Below are 21875 nucleotides of genomic sequence, written 5' to 3'. Positions count from 1 at the left end.
ATTTTGACAGTCCTGACTTTTCACATAAGTGTCCTGTTATTTCCCGTATTTTTTCACCAAATGTATTAAAATTATTTTCCCGACCATATAAATTGTATTATGATTGATATGAACACTAAATATGAATTATACCCATACACAAGGGTGGGAAGTGACAAAGTCCATTTTGGAGCAGCAAAATATATGATTCGGAGCAGATATTTATAAATTGGAACAGCGAAATTAACTTTTCATCAACCCCCACCCTTTTTCAAAATAAAACAACTGCACTGTCTTTTGTTATCAAACATATTTCACCAGCTTGTTTTTTGTTTTTTGTGTTTTAGGCTTTTGACACCTTGTTTCAAAGAGCGGTTGTCATAAAATTTTTCACACCAGTCTATTTAAGATGACACTATTTGCTATCTGGAACAGCAGCAGTTTTTAAATGGGCTAAAAAAATTTTATATGTTTTCAATTTTTTTATACTCTGAAAGAAATTGTCGCAAAATGGGAGAGAATTTTAATTGGGTTTTTTATGTCTCACCACTTTAAAAAAATCTAGGTTCAATAGTGTGTAGTGGAGGGGGAATTCAGTCAGTAAAATGATTATCTTGGATAAGCAGAAAATTTTGCAAAGACTGAAAAAGTGATTTCAATAATAAAGAAAAAATATTTTCCTGTGAAAGCTCCATTTCTCAAAAAAAATCTGACCCAGTCTATTTTAAGATACAGAGGTTGTATAGTGATGGACATCTCGTAATTAACATCTCTAACTGTTCTATATCAGTGAATTGCAAATCACTTGCAATATAGATTCTCGTTACAAGATCCGTACCAAATCATTTTTTTTACAGGCTTTAATGCAGTTAAAATTCAAATGCAAAAACTTTATTTGCACAATATTCCACACAAAATTCAACTTCAATACAAATGGCGATATATGCATACCTTTGTTTTTGTAAGCAAGTCCCACAGTAGCTGGAGCTTGAGCTTTAGCAGTTGTACTGTTCAATCCATAATCACCCAACATCTTCTGGTTATCCATGACCTTTACAAACACAAACAATGCATTGACAACTTCGCAAGGATCAATTTAACACAAAGAAATACTCTTATTATATGACATTATAATTCATGATCATTCTAATATAATTCTATGATTTACATAGAATTACAAATTAAAGCAATTAAATTCACTCCCAGACTTGGCAACAGGATTTGTTCAGGGCATTGTCCGCAACTCAAACTGGTCCAGACACAGCTGAGTTGATATCACAATCGTTAAAACACAAAATTACACTTGAACCAGACAAATAAAAGAAACTAAATTGTCAACCAATTTTTCCAGTAATTTTTAATAGAGAAAAACAATCTAAAATATAAGGCTTATAGGCTATGCAGACATGCCAGCATTGGCTGAAAGCTTGTCAGTGATGATGAAGGTTTTCAGCTTTGCCAAGCACCCCCCCCCCCCCCCAGGACAGTATAATCGTAGTGCAATTTAAAAAAAAAAAAAAAAAAAAAGCAAAAATTTAATATTTTTTTGAATTTTTAGTTGAAATTTCATTAAATACAATGCTTGGCACTAGAACCTAGGAGGCTTAGCCCCCCCCCCCCCTAAAGCAACTTGCTGAGGTCACAGAGTCCCCTAATAATTCAGGAATGTTCAATGCAATCCAAACCTGCATACGCTCTTCTGGGTCAGTTTTCTTCGTATCAGAGCTCCTATGGCACCTATGACAAAACATTCTTTCAGACACAAATTCCACGAGCTCAACCATGCACTAAATGAAGGCGGGTCCAGTCCAGGGTTTAAGCTGGATAAAAAATTCCTTTCGCAAAAAAGCGAAAATGGGAGGAAAAGCTTCAGCAAAATGCTATAATGCTAATGTAATAATTTATGGTTGGATGTCTACTCGTTTCGTACCTCCTGTATGCATTTTTGCAAAAGTGGCTGCTACTTCTTTCGCATTTTGCGAAAAATGCGACCGTAGCTTAAACCCTGGTCCAGTCGCCGCTGAGAACCATTGAAAACCCTGTTTTTAGCCACAGCGTGGGTCAGTTTTGATCGACAACATGGTTTTATACATTTGGGCATCGAGTGAAGAGGTGGGTTTAGACACAGCTTCACAGATTGTTTTCCATGCACAGAACAGATCGGCTCCCAGTTTGTCTTCTCTCGAACTCTCCCACATACATATACAAATTCATCATTTTGGTAAAGATAGAGATGAAATTTTTTTAAAAAGTAATAATAAAAATAAGTAAAACACTGCATGGATTTTAAACTGATTTCCATAGTATTGAATGTCTCCTGTAGCTCCGTAGTTCATTACGGCTGTCTGCAGAAAGTACGGACAATCCGTAGCAGTTGGTAACTCTGGTCATGTATATTTGCAGACTTTTCTGAGAGTTGACAACCTGTTTCTATGTTGGTTGGCACTGAATAAATTCTGAATTATTTTCAGTCTTCATTTTTCTACTCAAATTTTGATACTATATTTCCCTGCATTAGCCTGCACACCACCAAAATCAAGCACAACAGATTTTTAAATGTTGGTGTCTGGTCTGTTCCCAGCATACCGGAAAAAGTGAGGTTTGATAAGAATCACGGTATGCATTCGGCAAATTTAATGGATTTTTACAATAAAGATATTTAAGAATTTTCCAGACTCAGTGATTCAAATTTCTCTGCATGCTGGTGTCTCTCAATGTCTTCTAGTATGTCAACTAACACAGGGAAATGTGACAATTAGTCTAAATTTAGTTTAGTTTGGAAATTTTAAAGGCCAATACCAATCTTTTTAAGCGCTGCAGACCTAGATGACCACTGATGCCTACGAGTTACTAAGCCCTAACATACACAGTAAATTTTCAATGAAAAATGAAACTGCCTTGTATTTGTCCTAATTTTGTAGTACATTATATTCTTTGTTTTTTTGTATGATTCAACACTTGAGTGATTGAGTTTTGCCTGAATCAAAATGCACGAGTTGCCGCATGGTGCCTTTTAAAATATCTTGTCTGAATATATAAATCAATTTGCCCACAGCCTCAGTGAACCTTCGCAATTAAAATGCATTTTACAGATAGTGACATGCTTTTGCATCATATATTGCAAACTGACTACTGTGACACTGTTTATCCAACATGGAACTCTACTTCAGACCTGCCAAACTCCAGAAGATGAAACCATGCAACTAATACAAAAATCTAGCAATTTACTTAAAAATCTGGCACACCTATCTTGAATGCTTAAATTTTTTTAAGGGTAAAATAAGAAGCGATACATAGGGCGACCATATCTGTATTTTACGAAACGCAGCCGTATTTTTTAAATTATCATTTAGTGTCTAAAATGTTCTAAAGCAGCGGTTCTCAACCGGTGCTCCGTGTGCACTCTTCAGGGGCTCTGCGACCGCTCGAGGGAAATAAAAAAGTAAATTTGAAAAAAAATATATAATTATAAATATTTTTAAAGAATAAAAATAAATCAGTAACTTTGATGAATAAATAAAAAATAGACTTACTGGGGATCCGCCAAAAACTTTTTTGGCTAAAAACCTAAAAAGGGCTCTTCCATTCAAAAAGGTTGAGAACCGCTGTTCTAAAGAAATGTCCAGTTTTTTCAATAATGCTTCCATGAATTTGATATTTACCGGACATTTTCGTTATGTTAAACGTATCCCCGCAAAATTTCCATAATTGAGAGATTTCTACAAGCCCTCAGATTCCCACCCATCGACAATTTTAAGCAACAAATTAACAGTTTTGCCTACAACTGGTGATGTCCTGTATTTTTCTGGCATATAGATCCTGACGTTTTTGTAATTTCCGCTATAAAATATGACCAATGCAGTAATATATAGAGAAAATATAATTGAATCATCTACCAGCCATTTAAAGGTTAAACATGAAAACAAAAAAAAATTTTTAACATGAACAGACTGCCATGTTTGCTTAAGTTCATAGATTTAAATGGCTTTGACCACCTTTCATACAGGCTACTGCACTTGAAATTAAGGTGGTGCGATGTTGCATATAATAGGGATGGGGTTGCTTTCTAAAAATTAAAACAGTAGCAAAAAAAATCCAACTCAATATTTTTTTTGCAGTTTTAATTCTTTTTAAGTTGATGGTAATAATTGGAAGCCGGCAATATAAATTCATAATCCGGAAGCCCACAGAATGTAGTGAAATCTGACATTGCCGGGCTGAATCAGCACCTCCTAGAGATAGGTCTCCGCACGGGTTGCCATAAACGTTTCAGACTACCTAGCAAGTCTGCCACGTCTTGAAACACAGCATCCTATTTCGTTTCTTCTTATTTTGCCGTAGAATCTTCCTGATTGGCTCACAAATACAGCATAGTGATTGGATGTGGGGCATAGAAATCACCAATTCTGAGCCCGATCATTTCTTTTCCTCGTACTGATAATACTGGCACGAGCAAAGAATTTTTTTCCCCTGAATATTCTGAGGGAAAATAGACTACTTACTGACATCACAAGCAGTGTGCTGAGGCCTTCTATCTTTAGGAGTTGCTGGCTAAATCTGGAAAGTTGGCAGTGCTGCTACTTCCTGTGCACAAGTTTCGTAACTTCTACCATTGCTTATTGGTTTTGCTTCCAGATTTGTATACAATACCTTGATCTAATTCTAGGACGAGTTCTATGCTGTCCACTTTCCTAATTAACTCAAAAGATTGGGACAGCATATCTGCAATCAATGCGTCAAAATCAGGTGCCTTAAATTAGTCTTTATTTCAATCAGGAATGCTAACAAAAATATCTGAAATCTATGTAATTATGTGTCTGAATAATGTGGCACATTACTTTTCTCCTGTGTAAAACATTGCAGAGTCGCAGCTCACAGCATGCTGAATATAAACATTCAGTTACACATATACACACACATAGATGTGACTATCACATATAAAATAAATCTCATTTAATCTGCAAAATGTCCTTTAAAAAACCCCTGACAACCATTGAAAGAGGAAAAATTAGGAGTGAAAAAAGAACAATATCACTGAGTCGAACATCAATATCTCACACACTAGAAAATGAGCGAACACGTGAGGAATTGCGCTATTAAATTTTGATACAGCTTTGAACCCCAGCCAGCCCATGCAACAGAAACGTCACTTTCAGCTTCTCTTCTGAGACACACTGAAAGAAAACGTAACACCATACACGTATCTAAAGAAATAACACCAACATTACAACACTTACTTGGTCATTGCGATACAGCTCTTGACGATCCGGAGGAACTTTTGTGATACCTTCCACCATCTTTTTCAATTCTAGCACAGTAGTATTCTCCTTTGCATCCAAAAAAATTGTGGTCTTTTTCCGACGAACCATCAAAAACACGTCCTGGAAAAGGTACAGGAGAAAACATCTTCTAACAAAATATGTAATTAATGCTTTAAGCAAAAGCATCCACTAATGAAACATTTCATAACACTTCCCATGTGCAGATTACACATAGATCTACGTAAATTGAGCGAGAAATTAATGGCACCTCACTCCATAAGAAGGGCAAAGTGCTCGAACCTGAGGGAAGCAAGAGAACTTTTTTTGGAGTTTACACATAAAAAATCTCAACCAAGAGGCTCAGTGAGTAACTATCCAATGGGCCCCAGCTCCAGGATGCAAGATGGTCATGTGATTAAATTCTACTTGCAATGAAACTTAACCAGGTATCCAAGGTGAGAAATCAAGCTCAGCAATCATTAGAGATTAACACATTCATTGTCTAATGCAGTTTCTCAACCAGTGCTTGGCAAATCTAAAAAAATTAGACACCAGCCAGATATTTTAAGAGACAAGCATTTTTCGCTACTAGTAGACACTGACATTAATTCTGAAAATTCTGTATTGCCCTTAGGGTCAAATTTAATCTATATATATATAAAATTAAATGACTTGGATGGCTTCTCGATTGGCACTAAATCACAGGGCAAATTAAAATGTGTTAATAAATGCCAGGAGCTTGGATAATAATAAGGATTTTTTAGAAACTATGATAGTTGTGGAGGGCTTGGATCTTATAGCCATTACAGAATCTTGGGCAAACAATGGGGATGAATCTTTCTTACACATCTCAGGATACAATGCTTTTTTGAGAAATAGATAGGATAAGAAAAGGGGTGGAGTGTTGATATACATGAAATCATGTTTGAAGGCTAGAGAAAGTAACGTGCAGAGAAGTGATATTGAAACCATATGGGTTGAACTTGAGAACAAAAGACGTCATGAACTTATTGTTGGGGTTTGTTACAATCCACCGAATAGGGATCAAAACTACATCGCCAAATTGCATGATGAAATTTCCTACATGTGTAAGAGAAAGAGGGTTCTCATACTAGGGGATTTCAATTACCCAAGTATTGATTGGGAGAACCTTTCATCTGGAAATCAGTATGAAAGAGACTTTCTTAAGTTGGTGCTCGAAAAGTTTTTGTATCAGCATGCATCAGAAGCCACTAGGGGGTACTGCAATTTTAGATTTAGTTCTTACTAGTTCTGAGGATCTAGTTGAACATGTTTCGGTGGGGGAAGAGTTTTCTTCCAGTGATCATCGTATCGTCATATTTCACTGTAACTTTTCCTCGGGTAAGGTTGATAACAGAAGACTGGTTCCTTTTTTTCAGAGAACTAACTTTGATGTTTTGAGAAGGTTAGCAGAAGTTTTCAAAGACCAGTTGGAATCAGTAGGGGTGGTAAGTCAATGGGAAAAATTTAGTACGAAGCTGTCCTCTGTTTTTCACAACATCATACCCTTTGTTCGAAACAAGCGTGTTTGTACATCGTACCCTCTATGGTTCACGAACAGCGTGTGTAACCTTTATCTTGAAAAGAAAAAGGCATTCAGAGAGTATAAAAGTGGACGAGGTGACCTATCATTGTTTACTGATAAAAGAGTGTTGAAGAAAGCGATAAGGGATAGTAAAAAGGAAGTTGAATCTAGGTTGGCAGATAATATTAGCTCTGACCCAAAATCATTTTTTCGATATGTCAATAATGGATGTAAGGGGACAGTTGGCCCCCTCTCGATAGGAGGCTCTAGGTTAGAGAGCAATGTAGGCATGTGTAATGCTTTCAATGACATTTTCGCGTCGGTTTTTAATGGAGATAATGATATTCGATACACGGGTGTTGCATGGGGATAATAAAACCCTCAACGATATTCAAGTAGAAGACGTGGAGGTCCTAAATCTTCTAAGAAATGTATGTGCAAGCAAAGCACCAGCACCAGATGATATCTATCCCAGGGTCCTCAGGGAATGTGCTAATGAATTGTTGGGGCCAGTCGCACAGATATTCAGGAGTAGTGTTGCTGAGGGTATCGTCCCAAGAAATTGGAAACTTGCTAACGTTGTTCCGATATTTAAGAAGGGTAGTAGAGAAACGGTGTCAAATTATCGTCCAGTGAGTTTGACGAGCTCCTTCTCGAAAATTTTAAAAATTATCATCAAAAGGCAGTTTGTGAAGTGGATAGACGAGAATAATGTATATGTAAAGCTTCAGTCGACGATTCATGGCCTGGGCGGAGATACGGGGGGCGTTGCCCCCTCCCTAGCGTCAAAGGTGGATTCGACTGATCTAATGTATATTTAAGAAGGGTAGTAGAGAAGTGGTGTCTAATTATCGTCCAGTGAGTTTGACGAGCTCCCTCTCGAAAATTTTGGAAATTATCATCAAAAGGCAGTTTGTGAAGTGGATAGACGAGAATAATGTATTGTCGGATAATCAGCATGGGTTCAGGAAGGGGAAGTCATGTGTAACTAACCTCCTTTGCTTCTATGATCACGTGACTAAGGCTTTGGGTAAGAGCAAAAACGTTGACGTTGTTTACCTTGATTTCCAGAAGGCATTCGATCAGGTCCAACATGGCAAACTCTTAAAGCGTTTACACGAGATTGGAATTGAGGGAAATTTGCCGAATTGGATAGAATCGTGGTTAAGAGATAGGTCGCAACGAGTTATGGTGAACGGGGAATTCTCTGGTTGGACAGACGTCACAAGTGGAGTTCCTCAGGGAAGTGTCTTTGGCCCCCATACTTTTTTCACTTTTTATCAATGAACTCGATCAGGGTATCGATGGGATTACTGGCAAATTCGCAGATGATGTGAAGCTAATGGGGATAATCATTAATCAAAGCAATAGGGAGTTGCTCCAGACCAACTTAAACAGAACTGCAGCATGGGCAATTGAATGGAGCATGACGTTTAGCGTAGATAAGTGCATGGTCGCTCATTTTGGTTCGAACAACCCACGGTTCTCTTACGAGTTGAATGGTGTCACTATCCTGGATGCAACTAGGGTCACCGATTTGGGAATTCTCATTGACGAGTGACTTAGGTTTTCTGAACATTGTTCAGCGGTGGTCAAAAAAACGAATGGAATGCTTGGTTTCATTTTCAAAAAGGTCTCTTCGCGTTCTTCTACAATCATTCTTCCGCTTTTTCGAGGTTTGGTTCGTCCTGGACTGGAGTATGCTGTAAGGTTTTGGAGACCATAGCTACAGAGGGACATAGACATGGTTGAAGGGGTGCAGAGAAGAGCTACGCATGTCCTTATTGGCACACAGGGCTTGAGTTATGAAGAGAGACTTCATTTTTTGAATATGTTTACATTGGATGAATGCAGGTGTCGAGGAGATATGATCGAAGTGTTCAAAATTTTCAATGGGATGGATAGGATGGACCATGAACTTTTAGTACACCGCCAATCGACTGCTTTTACAAGGGGACACCAGTATCAATTGGTGAGGGATAATGCAAGGTTATAATGTCGTAGGGAATTTTTCTCTAATAGGGTTGTTAATAAATGGAATAGCTTACCCCCGGAGGTAATAAATTGTAACACAATTGAAACGTTTAAAAAGAAATACGACAAACAAAGGTTGGGGTAAATCAAGAAGCTATTCATTCTTAGAATAAGACAACCATAAGTATTCTTTATGGGCATTGTAAAATATTTTATCATGTGTATATATTGTTTATAATTAGTGTTAATTGCATTTTTATTTAATTGGGTTGCTGTATTTTTGAAATATATGACATCCATATTTTTATGGGCATCTTTTATCAGCCACCTCGTTGGGCATTTTGCCTGTTGTGACGTTGTATTTGTATAAAATTGATTTTCTGTTGTACGTGAAGTGGTTAAAGAAAGCCTGCTGTGCCAAAGCTAACTTGTACAGAAGCAATACCCGCACAAATTAGAAGAAATAAATATCATAGTGTCATGGCACTGAACCTGATGTCGATAGGGAGGATTACATGACGTGATCAAGTACCAAGATTTGCGAGAGTAAAGCCAAGTTTTCTCAGGAGCAGATTTTTCTGTGCAACGTGAATCACTCAGTGGGATATGATATCCACTCACCAATAGGGAAAGTGATACAACAGTTTTACTACAGAACACGACATGCCTCACGCCAACACTTTATGTCCAATGTGATTGGCCGCCTGACTGGAGTCAGATGTGTCATGAACTGCTCGGTTTGCAGATGTTTTCACTTTTGTTGTGTTTTGTTTTCCTTCCTATCTGTCTCTCTTTTCTATTGTGCAAAATGAAAAAAAAATAAGTGGATATGCCATACTAGAAAAACACAAACACATAGCGTGATAAAATTACATGTTTCTGCCGACACAAAATGGTTTTATTCAGTTCACGGGGAACAGAAAAAGCTGCTCCTAGGAAAAAACCTGGCTTAAGTAAATATTTAAGCTGTGACCTCCAGCTTAGTATAGCCTTCAAACATGATTTTTCCCAGGGGGCCCATGTCGTTGGCACTGCATACAACCCCCACAAGAAACCCAATAAATCGGGGGGGGGGGGGGTGACTTCGGTCATGAAATTTTTGTTCGCTGTTTAAGAATTTACGTTTATTCATGGTTTTTGCTTGTGAATTTTTTTAAAGAAAATCAATAAACTGAAAGGGTCTCTCTTCTTGAAGGGGAGTGGGGGAATCTCCGCAGGAGGAAAAACATATGTTTCAAAGGTGGGGGGGGGGGCGGCATCAGTGAAGAAAAGGGGACAAGAAACACTTGACTGAAATCACAACAATGAACTTGAATTACCAGCCTAGTATAGTAACTACCTTATATTGCGAGGCACCGGGTTCGAGTCCCACAACAACAATTAGTAGCTATTGGAACTCAAGGTCAAGGAAGTGGGTTATAATCCATTATGGAAAGATAACATCATTTAATTTCATGAATTTGAGAGAAAGGGCGGAAATAGAAAGCAATGCAATTGGAGGAAGATGCAAAGTTGAAAATATTTCTATGTGGAACGTATGAATTGAAACTACAAAATTTTGTGACGTTATAACTATTTATAGATTAATAAATAACATAATAACAACACTCACCATATTGGATGATGATCCTTAGGAAAGACAAGCTAAAAACCCACTACAATTACGGCACGCAGCGTGATTCCCGATATTGCGAATAATTCAGTCACGGCAACTGCACCAACCATACATGAAGCACACGCACGGAACGTTCTTTTGTCACTGAACGGAGTCCAATGAATAGACGCTGCTGATATCAGCGCTGCCACGCTCTCACACTAGAGCCAATGAATGTTGATTTCTTACTCTATGCGTAGTCAATTGGAATAAAAACCGTCTAGTAATTGGTTGATATTTTTTGACCCACGGATCTGAGCATATCGGAATTGGAGAGATACTAGATATTTGCAATGTCTTCTTAATTAAATAATTAATATATAAAAAAATAAATTAGTGGTATTTACATCAAACGAATTAAACGATTATATAATTATTAATTAATTAATACGATTAATAATTTCTTTGTTAGTTTTATTATGCTCTCTTGAATTTTTAGTTGAAAATTTTTTTTTTTATTTCAAATTAACATTAAGTTAATTTGAAATCAATTCAATTAATTAATTAACTTAAATTTGATTGAGTTAGCCAGGTCTTGACCATGGAGTACGATATTTTACTCCGGCTTTTTTTGCTTTCATATTTTTTTTCCTCACTCACAAACTGTTTGCGATCGCAGCGCCACAGCCTCCGCTACACAAAATCAAAGAGGCACAATTTTTGTTCTTAATCACAATAATTACTCCTTCTGCAAAATATATTGATTATTATAGTTATAATAAAATGTTAAAATAATAATTATCCATGTAATGAACAATTAGTTAGATGTCCCGTTTCACTTGAGTAACATATGGTCAATCATTTTATCCCTGTACCTTTTTATTTAAAAATATTTTAACACAATCCAAAAACAAACTAAAGACTTTTTTTAATGTTAAAATTTTGTTTCACAATTCTGACGAAATTTATGTGAAAAAATTCCTGTTCACATTCATATTTTAAATACCATGTTACTTATTCAGTTCTCCTCTTTTCTCATTGGATTGAACTTGAGGTTGCGGGATTGTAAACAAAAATGATTTGTGGATTGAAATTTCAGTGTTTTTATAGGATGCGATCGGTTTTCAATGGCTGCAAAGTTGCCGAGGGATTGCTTTGGAATCAAGAGCGCCATTATGCGGCGAGGAAAGGAACCAGAGCCAAGCAATTAGCCAAGAAAATGGAGAGGAAAATGGCCGAGGCGGCCAAACCCAAGAAACCTGTGCGACCGGTGAGGAAAGCCCGGAGCACCGGAGGTGAATTCGATCGGAGGAGAGACGTCAGTGAGAATTGGATGACCTCGATCCCGTTCGACAACGTGTGGAGAACCGCCCTCTACCGAGGTAAACCTCATTCAATCGACGAGATTATCTCAATGCACAAGGAGGTCCACCACCCAACGATTATCGACGATCCCGACGCCTTTGTCTACGCCACTGTCGAACTAGATCTCCGCCTGAAGAAGAAAGAGCAGTATATAAGCGAGTTCAATGGCGTCATAACTTACCCGAACGAGTTCAAAACTATTAAATCCAATAAAGTTATAGTCATTTGTAAGAGCCCGGAGGATCAAGCGAAGGCCTCAGACGCTGGCGCCATCTATGTGGGTTCAACCACGCTCATCAAACAGATATTATCTGGAGAGGTCTCCACCGAAGAGTTCGATTACCTAGTGTGTCACCCGGACTCGTACAAGGAAATCGGATCCCTTCGGGGGATATTGAAAAAGACTTTCCCGTCCACCTACAACGGGCTGCTCAGAATTGACATAGACAAAGCTGTAACGAGCTTCATGAAAGGCGTCAAGTACGAACTGAAGCGGAGCACCATCGAGCTGGATTACGGTTGGACTGATGTCTGTTTCGGTCGGCTCGGGATGAGTGTTTCCTCACTGGAAGATAACGTGAAACATATGCTGAACGTTCTAGAAAAGCATAGACCCGTGGCTGTAAAAACTTCATTCGTCACCAAAGCTCTTGTGTGGTGTGAAAAGTCCACGGAGCGATTCAAATTGCCTCATTGGGAGTATTTGCCTGGCTATGAGAAATGCTAATTAAAAAAGAAAAATGTTCGAAACTGAATTTTAGTGTTTTTTGTAATTGCAGACTTGTTATAAAAAGTATGGAATTTATTTTGTTTCTGAAAACAAATGCGGGAACTGCATTAGTACAGCCCATTTTTTTCTTTGGAGACTTTTCATTTTGGCGATTTTTTTCTGGAGTGTTGGTGTTTTTTTTTATTCCCCGGAGGCTATCTCTTTTTTTTGCTAGGGTTTTCTTTTCTGGTCAGCTTGTAGGTTTGAATTTTTTTCTCCCATGTGCTGCTGACTGTGCGTTTTGTCATCATCTTAAAGTGACCGAACCCATATGGTGGTTGTAGTGACTGACTCTCATCGCAAGGACCCGGGTTCAAACATCACCATAGTGGTGGTTGGCTAAAGTTAGTTTCCTGTGGTTCCCAACTTCGAGGTGAGGTGCAAACGTGAGCCAATCTCCCCATCAAAAATTCTCGCCACAGAGAGCACAACAGGCCTACTATAATACAATTATTCAATCGTTACACTTCACTCGCACTTAGAAAAACTGATGGCAGATGGCACAATAAGCATTACACAGAAACAAACTTTGCGTCAGGTTTGCTACACGTATCAGTTTTAAGAAGTTCCGTAGTAGTTTAAATGGTTCAGTAGGTACCCATGGGGGGGGGGGCACTGATTACACCAGGGCTTGACATATTTAGGTGGCAGTTGATTACAAATAGTGTTTTATTGTCGCACAGGATTTGAATCATCTAATCAATTCATCATCACCATTTTGCATGCGTTGCTGGCAGTATGTTATTATCTTAGTTTTTCTCATCAGAACAGAGCTCCCTGTAGGGGTTTGCGACAAGTGGATTTTTTATATTTTTTTTTGCCCCAATTAAGCAGCTTTATGTGCTGCTCTTCGACAATTTTTTGCAGTTTTTCAGCTTGTAGTTGGCAACTTTACTTTTCTTTGACCATTGTTTTTTTGCTATAATTTGCAACTTCTATTGCCTTTGACAATTATTTTTGCTGAAATCTGCAACTTTACTTCCATTTGCCAATTTTTTAGGCGATAATTGGCAACTTAACTGGCCTCTGACAATAGCTATTATTAGAAACTTTACTCACGTTTGGTGATTTTTTCCTCTCTGTAATTGGCACCTTTATTCGATCTTACGATTTTTCTTGCCTGTAATTGACAACTTAATTTTTTCCCCCCATAGAAATTAGCAGCTGGACTCTGACCATTGTTTTAGCTATAATTAGCAACTTTATTTGCCTTTAACAAATTTTTTAGAGGTAACTGGCTTTTTTTTTGGCTGTAATTAGCAACTTTAACATTTTTAGCGATATGCCGCATGAATTCCGTTTCGTCGTATTTTATAAAAAGGAAATACGGTCAGCCTAAGTATTTATCGAGGCTTATTTGGTTTTCACCCCGAAAAATAGATCAAATTTCAGGCCCCACACTAATTTCTCTTCCGCTCAGTTCTTGAATATTCATCTCACATCTAAATTAATATTTGCACCTATTGTGCCATCTATATAGGGGTCATTCAAGTATTACGTCATCATCGATGGGGGGAGGGGGTTTCCGATTTGCTGACTTTTGATGACAAAGGGGGAGGGGGTTTGGATAATGCTTACGTCATCAATAGGGTGACCATACGTCCCGTATTTCCCGGGACAGTCCCGGTATTTCCTGTTTTTTTGGCCGTCCCGACTTTTTGGCAAAAGTGTCCCGGTTTTTCCCGTATTTTACACGAAGCCTACTTGAATTTTTATTCTTTATTGAAGTCAAAGATTGACATTATTTTTCAACTCATAAATTATTTTACGATAATTGCAACTATATATGAGAATATTAATCTCCCACATTTGTCTTGAACGTTTGTTTTTCGTGGAATACATTTTAATCTACTGCAATTTGCAGCGATGCATCATTTCCCGCCATTGTGATTTTTCCGTAATTTCAACAATATTTGGCAACTTTGTTTGGTTTTGGCGTTGTTTTTGGCGATAATTGGCGGTGTCCCGTATTTTCCCGTATTTTGAATCCCAATGTCCCGTATTTCTCTCGAAGAAATATGGTCAGCCTAGTCATCAACCACCCGTTGTGAAAATATGAGTTAGGATTCAGAGGGGCAGAGTTGATGACGAAATTTTGCTGACAAGAGGGGTCAAAAATGGCTAAAAATTTGCTTACGTAATACTTGAAGGGCCTCATATCCACAGACTGGCAAACATAAAAAGGAAAATTAAACTGATTATGGAATAGCTGCTGCCATCTGATATGTATTTTATGAAAAAGAAAAAGTGAACCTACATCTAGTATTGTCCTTAGAAACTAGATGACAGTAAAAAGTGGCAGAAAGGAAATATTTTTTCATCATTTTACAGGTCAAAGCCGTACCTACGCCCTTTCGGGAGAAACTACCTTAAGTCAAGACCGACCGTATTTACATCGCTCATGTATATAAATTGGATGATTGTGCTCTACAAGGGTTAAAGCCGGGTTTTTTTTAGGAGCAGCTTCCCTATGCCGCGCGCAACGTGATTCGCCCAGCGCGACACGCCGTCCACTCACCAATATGAAAAGTAATACGACTGTTTTCCTACAGAGCGTAATACGCCTCACGACAGCACTTTACGTCGGGCGCGATTGGCCGACTGCTTCTGGAAGAGTCAAATGCGTCGTTCGCCGCGCGTTTTGCCGATGTTCTCTTCAAGCCGGGTTTTTCTAGGAATAGGTGTTTTGCGCCGCGTGAACCGAACAGTATAATTTCGCGTCGGCAGCAACGTGTTACATAATCACGTTTGTGTTTTCCTAGCGGGGCGCAGCAGATCAGGACGGCTATATTATAGTATATGGCCTTGGCATCAGCTACTCTGTCATCTGCATGCTACGGTTTGAAGGGAAGGGAAAGAAAACACGCAAGAGTGAAGAGAACATCGGCAAAACGCGCGGCGCAAGACGTATTTGACTCCTCCAGAAGCAGTCGGCCAATCACGCCCGACGTAAAGTGCTGTTGTGAGGCGTATTGCGCTCTGTAGGAAAACAGTCACATGCTGCTTTTCTTATTGGTGAGTGGACGGCGTGTCGCGCTGGGCGAATCACGTTGCGCGCGGCACAGGAAACCTGCTCCTAGGAAAACCCGGCTTGTGTGTGTGTGTTTTCTTTTCCTTCCAATCAAACCGGAGCATGAAGACGACAGAGTAGCTGATGCCAAGTCCATATATTATAATATAGCCACCCTGATCTGATGCGCCCCGCTAGGAAAACACAAACGCGTAGCGTAATTATGTAACGTGTTTTTGCCGGTGCGAAACGGCCTAATTCGGTTCAAGCTGCGCAAAAAACCTATATTCCTAGGAAAAGCAGGGTTTTCCTAGATTCAATCACTACACTCATAGAAGAAAATTTATAGCAGATCGCAGCGCTACACATAAGAAGCATTATACAGAAACAAAAACTACTCTTCATGGAAGGTTCACGTTCACTCCAATATGTACCAATTCATTAGAAATTCCGTAGAGTGATTTGTGTGTACGGCTAAGTGGTAGTATTTCGGCATGAGCTCCAAATTGCATCAGTAGTGGGCTGACCGTATTTCTTCGGGTAATACGAGTATTTAAATTTCTAAATACGGGAACACGCACGAGCAATTTGCCAGTTGTGGCCAAGAATGATGCCGAAAACTGAATAACACCGCTAATTGCGACAGAAATCTCTGAAATATTGGCAAATTTCGGGAATCGAAGGCACTTGTAGCGCATAGGCACTTGAAGGTCTGGGGACGATGAGCACGACGATGATGATGATATCAATACATACATATGTCACGGTATATATGAAAAATTCGGTTATTATGTATAATAACCGATTTATGACATTTGCGTAACATATGCACACACATACAGAGTGCACTCAAATTTGTAAATTGTTTAAAAATTCATAAAATAGGGGTTTCCAACGTAAAGTTCTCGTGCAACATTTGATAGTGCGGAACCCTTAATTTTTGAATGAGGATGTGCCAAGGAACTCAAACAATTTTTGAGTATTTATCCAATAAAGCAGTGGTTCTCAACCGGTGCTCTGCGGAGCCCTCGGGGCTCCTTGTGCACTCTCCAGGGGCTCCGCAGCCACTCGAGGAAAATTAAAAAAAACTAAAATTTGAAAAAGTAATTATAAATATTTTTAAATAGTAAAAATAAATCAGTAACTTTGATGAATAACAAAAAAATTGGCCTACGGGGTTCCGCCATAGAATTTTTGTACTTAAAAGGGCTCCGCGAGTCAAAAAAGGTTGAGAACCGCTGCAATAAAGGTTCCCCCCCTGCTGCCCGTCTCAAAAGCGTCACAGCCCCAGAGCAAACAAAAGATTAATATACATATTTATTGCCATAAATCATTGACAGTTTTTATTGTGGAGGCCCCTACGCAACTGAGGTACCCGCATGGTCCCCCACAAGGTAGGGGGTTGGAGTTGACAGGGTGTCCAGCCTGGGGGCTCGAGACAATTCTCATCAATTTTATTTTTCACACTATAAATTCATGTTAGAGGAGCCTACTACTACTACTACTAAACATGCACCTCGTCCACATTCTTGTGCGGAACTTCTAACGAATTGGTAGATGCTTGAATGCGCGTGTTGTGAATCTAACGTGAGGTTTGTTTCTGTGTATTGCTTGTTACGTGTAGTGCTGCCCTCTGCAACCGATTTTTCCGAGAAAAATTGGTTAAAAAATCATTAGTGTAATGATTGAAGATTTTTCCGTTGTAGGCCTGTTGCTCTCTGAGGCGAGACTTTTTAACGGGGAGATTGGCTCGCATTCGTCCTTCGAAGTTGGGAACCACAGGGGCCCTTACTGCAAGAAAACCGTTTTACCCGCATTTAATGGGGTTTTTTTTCCTTTCCCCCTCCCCCCACCCCTTTCCTCCGTTTATCGAATCCAAATATCTCAGTGGATATTGCACTTGGAAACTGGATTTTTTTAGTATGCATCAGGAGACACAGGGCAACCACTTCCTAATTGGGTTTTTTGGGCACTCGGAGGTGGTGTAAAAAGTTAATTTTTTTTTCATTTTAATAACTCTAATACAACCTCTTGCAACATGAATGACCTGTCTAAGTACTACACGTTATTTGGATACTTTTTCCAATTGGAAGTATGCCTCTAGGACCTACGGGTCGCCAGTAAAATGTCATACGACCTGTTACCTATGCACACTGTATATAACATTACATAGAATCATTAAACTGGAACTACTGCTGTCACCTATCAATTAAAAATACAACAAATGTTGTGATTCTTTGATTGAAATTGATGACTGAATTTTGATCAATGTACCATACAGAAAAAATCAATAGTAATTATTATTAATAAATATTTTATAAACAATAATATTAGTTTAATTGTCGAGTTCACGTCAAATATTTAATAGTTGATATTTGCGTACGGTAAATTAACGTATTACCATGCTGGCTAATATCCTATTCAATTGCATATAACCAAAATATGTTTTGCGCATTTTACTAATAATAATTTACCTTTCACAAACAGCAACTGTTGAAATTTTGAAACAAACACGACAATTTAACTAATATTATTGATTATAAAATATTTATTAATATTATGCAATATTTGCCTTTTTCTTTCTCTCTATGCAGCGCATTAATCAAAATTCGTTCGTCGATTTGAATCTAAGAATCACAACAGCTGTATTTTCTAAATGATAGATGACAGTGTGTGTGTATAGTGGTTCCAGTTCAATGATGTTTATGTACGTGTAATATAACACTATACTGTATACTTATTTTCAGTGCTTTCTAGAAGGCACATTTTTATTGATAATATTATATTTTTACTCGTTTATTGGTTGTGGGTTAACAGTAACAAAGAAAGGCATCATTTTTTGGTGAATAAGTTTGCAAAGTATGGGCGTTTAGAGTATGAGAACAACTGAGAACGCTTCAGTGTGCACAGAACTTTTTTTGCTGAACAAAGAAAAAAATATTATATAAAGTAGCATGCTATTTCTCTCGTAATTTTTTTTTTCGAACAGATATCGAAATTGTATGCTCAGAGAAACAACAGGTTTGTAGATGCAGATGAAATAAAAGAGAATGTGGCCCCCGCCCCACTTATCGGGAAAAAAAAAAGTTCCCTCGTATACCACCGTAATTGGTTTTTTTTTTGTTGTTTGTTTTATACCACCAAAATGAAATATTCAGCTCATCCGGGTTTTTTAAGGACGCTGATGTTTAGCATTTTCTTATATTTCATAGATGGCCGCAGGGTTTCCATTGCAACGATATCATTTACGTCCCATTAGTTTTTACCGAAAGTACAGCAAAAACTAACGAACAACGCTTCTTTCTCAACGTTTTTTCGATTTTTGAATTCAGATATCTCTGCGAATATTGCACTTAGAAACGTAGAAAATTTTTTCGTTCGCATCAGGAGAGACAGCTTTCTAATTGGGTTTCTGGGCACAGGGTCTCCATATAAAAAGTTAAAATTTTTATTTTAATAACTATACAATCCCTTACAAGATGAATGACGCATCTGAAATTCCTGACCTCGCACATTTATATTCCGCAAGAATGACTTCAATATCTTTCACCGTCTTTTTATCCCATTTTTGAAAACCGTTAGTCGATTGTGGGACACTGTATGTGTATATACATTTTTGAACTGTCCTTCTCAACGCACGACTTATTAATTACAGGGCATTGGGTGTTGTTTAACCCATTTTGTTTGTTTCTGAATTGAAGAAGAAAGAAAGATTGCTGGAGATTCTTTGATAAATTACCCCAGAGCCATCTTAAATGGGTCTACCAGCCACGGCTGAGGGGGGTGGGGAGCTTCTCGGGTGCATAGGAGCACTCCACGATAATGGAATCTGGTGCTATGATTAATAGCAGGTGCCGTTTGGGCAAATGCACTATTTTTCCACGGAGAAACTCCAGCAAATGACAAGGGCCACATAAGGGCCCTCCGATTAGGGCTTTGCCCGTGTTACGCTCCGAAGGCGGATTTATGGTTTAGTCATCTGTGGGCGAAACAAATTTTGTCACCCTTCACCCATTCTAGTCTAGTTTTCTTGACTACCAATTCCTCCAAATTATTCACCCCGGACTATAGTTCGCTCAGCCACCCCCCCCCCACACACACACACCGTAACTACGCCTCTGTGTCTAAGTAATTCTTTTGGTCGTTCACGTGCTTTCAGACCCTGCCTTCACAGTTTTCGTATATCGCGTAGCAAGTCATTCTTTTAGTTGCTCACATACTTGCACACTCTCATGGAACTTAAACAAATTTTTGAATATTTATCCAAACAAGAAATTGCGTCCCTTCTGCTGTTTCATAGCTTTACAACGAAATGAAAGAGGGCTTAGACACTCACTACCCCTTAATCTACATATTTATTGTCATAAATCATTGTACCAGTTTTAACGGAGAAGTCCCACCCCTATTCTACTGAGGCAACACCCTTTATAGCAGAAAGGGTTCGAAAATTCGATATAAAAAAAAATTGATGCTACTGTTTCAAAACTGTTTAGTCATCCAAGGATGGTCCGTTTTTTGAAAGACCCTGTATCGTTAAAATTCAATATAAAGTGCAACTTTGCTAGCAGGACCGCGGGGGGCTGGGGTATGGTGCCCCTTTCACTGGACAAGATGGGGCAACAAATTCACCCTTTAACTGTTCTTTCTACATTACACGGGGACGCCGAAATGCGTGCTTACCCTGGGTGACAAAGTACCTAGGTGCAGCTCTGTTTGCGAGTATTAGTTACAAGAAAGTTTTTTTCTTTGAAAGTTCTCCAGGGGATCAGTTCATCGACGCTTGGAAGTCGAATTCGGTGCTAAACCCCACCACCCGCCTTTGTGGAAATTCATAGATGATTTTTTTTTTAAATTTTAATAAATTGTAGGCGATCGATTGTAATTTGTGTCTTATAATTTCTTGATTTTTCCCTCCATAAATTAACTATAAAAGCAAGACCGGACTTTGGCAGATGCGAAGGATGCTATCGCACTGGGCCGCAAAATCTTAAAGGCCGTATAGCTGAACTTTTCTATCGATTACGTATTACATTTAACTACTGTATAACTGCTTTAAAAAGCCAGAACTTGAAGTTCCGTCGATCTATTAATATGTCGATTTACTAACACACACACATAAGCCTATCGTAGTGAATACACGTGGCCCCCCACATTATCCTTGAATGTGACCTTGATATTTGACAGGACCCCAGTCTGTGATTTTTTAGCTGGCTCCTTATATTGATTTTCAAGAAAATTTATGGTCTTAAATATTGGAAAAATGTAAGACTAATACCTAAGGCTCCATAGCCCCGAGAGACTTTCCTGTGTGTGGGGCCCGTGGTAACAGCATCATGAACCCTCGGGAACAGAGATTCTCTGGGCACGTCTCTTTTTCAGACTTCAGGTGTAAACCATCCCAATTCAAACGTTTTTCTCTACGTATTAGAAATAATTTTGCTTTGCATTTGTCTCGTTAACATGAGGCGCCCTGTCCACCTGAGCTACCCTGTGGGCCTATGCCCATGCGTTAAGACGGCTTTGCGCTCTGGGACTTCATCCGAAATGTTCTTTGATGGATCCGAATTCCGAGTGTTTTTCTAGGGAGGGAGGCTCATTAATTGATTTTCGGTGAATGCGTAAGAAAAAAGTGGGTGGGAGGGGGTTAATCTCTAAGCCTAATGTCAATCATATCTCTCGTGGGCGGGGGGAGGGCGCATGACTGTTCTTGCACCGGATCGTTAAATGACTGGCTTCGGCTCTGTTTGAAGGGGCTCGTGATGTATAGCATTATAGCGCCCGTAGGGGCCATGATGTATAGCATCATGGGCGGCGGTACACAACGTTCAAATTACTTTTTTGTTTTTTTGCACGCGCTTTCCCGAGTAGACACTGGATTGAGCAGATGCACTCGCCAATGGCCCCAGTAAGGAAATTCCTTAATTTTCACTTCTATATGCCACAAGCATGTCGGATAATAGATTTGTCCAGTTCTGACCCACGAGGGGTTGCAATATCGCATATGTGGCCCACGGACTTGAAAGGTCGTGCACCCCTGTACTTGGTTTCTTTACTTGGGCATAATTAGTCCAAGTAAAGAAACCAATGCTAAGATCGTGGTACTGGTAATTATAATAGGTTCGATTGTCACACAATACAATGAAAATTACTCAGTAAGATTAATGAAAGAGCGTCAGGTCTCTTAATTACGGTTATAATAAGTCAAAACTAAAATATCTCCTGAAATAATTCGAGGGAACCCATAAACAACTTACGGGAATCACCCTCAAGCGTAAGAAACCGGCACCATTTCTAGTCGTTTCTCTCCTCCTAATTATGTCATTATTATCCAAATTATTATCGCTATGATTTTCGATAGTTCGATAATCATCCGTGAA

At 38.8% G+C, this 21875-nt stretch overlaps 2 protein-coding genes across 2 annotated transcripts in view; one reads left to right on the top strand and one right to left on the bottom strand.

The window, feature by feature from the left end:
- The window catches only part of EloB (transcription elongation factor elongin B), a 29100-nt gene extending 18557 nt beyond the window's left edge, over positions 1–10543 (bottom strand). Inside the window, exons 1-3 of the mRNA XM_089250595.1 lie at positions 10373–10543; positions 5217–5360; positions 931–1030 (exon numbers count right to left, since the gene is read on the bottom strand). Coding sequence (XP_089106721.1) covers positions 931–1030; positions 5217–5360; positions 10373–10375 — 247 coding nt within the window. The 5' untranslated portion in view covers positions 10376–10543. The remainder of the gene's footprint in view (positions 1–930; positions 1031–5216; positions 5361–10372) is intronic.
- Positions 10544–11382: 839 nt separating this feature from the next.
- On the top strand, positions 11383–12474 carry mRpL1 (mitochondrial ribosomal protein L1). The gene has a single exon (XM_089251178.1). It carries the CDS (start codon positions 11430–11432, stop codon positions 12444–12446), a length of 1017 nt encoding a protein of 338 aa, XP_089107304.1. The 5' UTR covers positions 11383–11429; the 3' UTR covers positions 12447–12474.
- The last annotated feature ends 9401 nt before the right edge of the window (positions 12475–21875 follow it).

Source organism: Pholcus phalangioides, unplaced genomic scaffold, assembly GCF_987345545.1.
Source record: "Pholcus phalangioides strain wild (caught in Gottingen) unplaced genomic scaffold, Ppha-v1.0 ptg000024l_1, whole genome shotgun sequence".
Classification (NCBI taxonomy): Eukaryota; Metazoa; Arthropoda; class Arachnida; order Araneae; family Pholcidae; genus Pholcus; species Pholcus phalangioides.
The sequence above is the reverse complement of the archived record's forward strand: the minus strand, read 5'-3'. Positions and strand labels throughout refer to the sequence as shown.

Excerpts from the sequence above, each read along its gene's own strand:
- mRpL1 (XM_089251178.1), top strand. The coding sequence starts at position 11,430 with ATGATTTGTGGATTGAAATTTCAGTGTTTTTATAGGATGCGATCGGTT.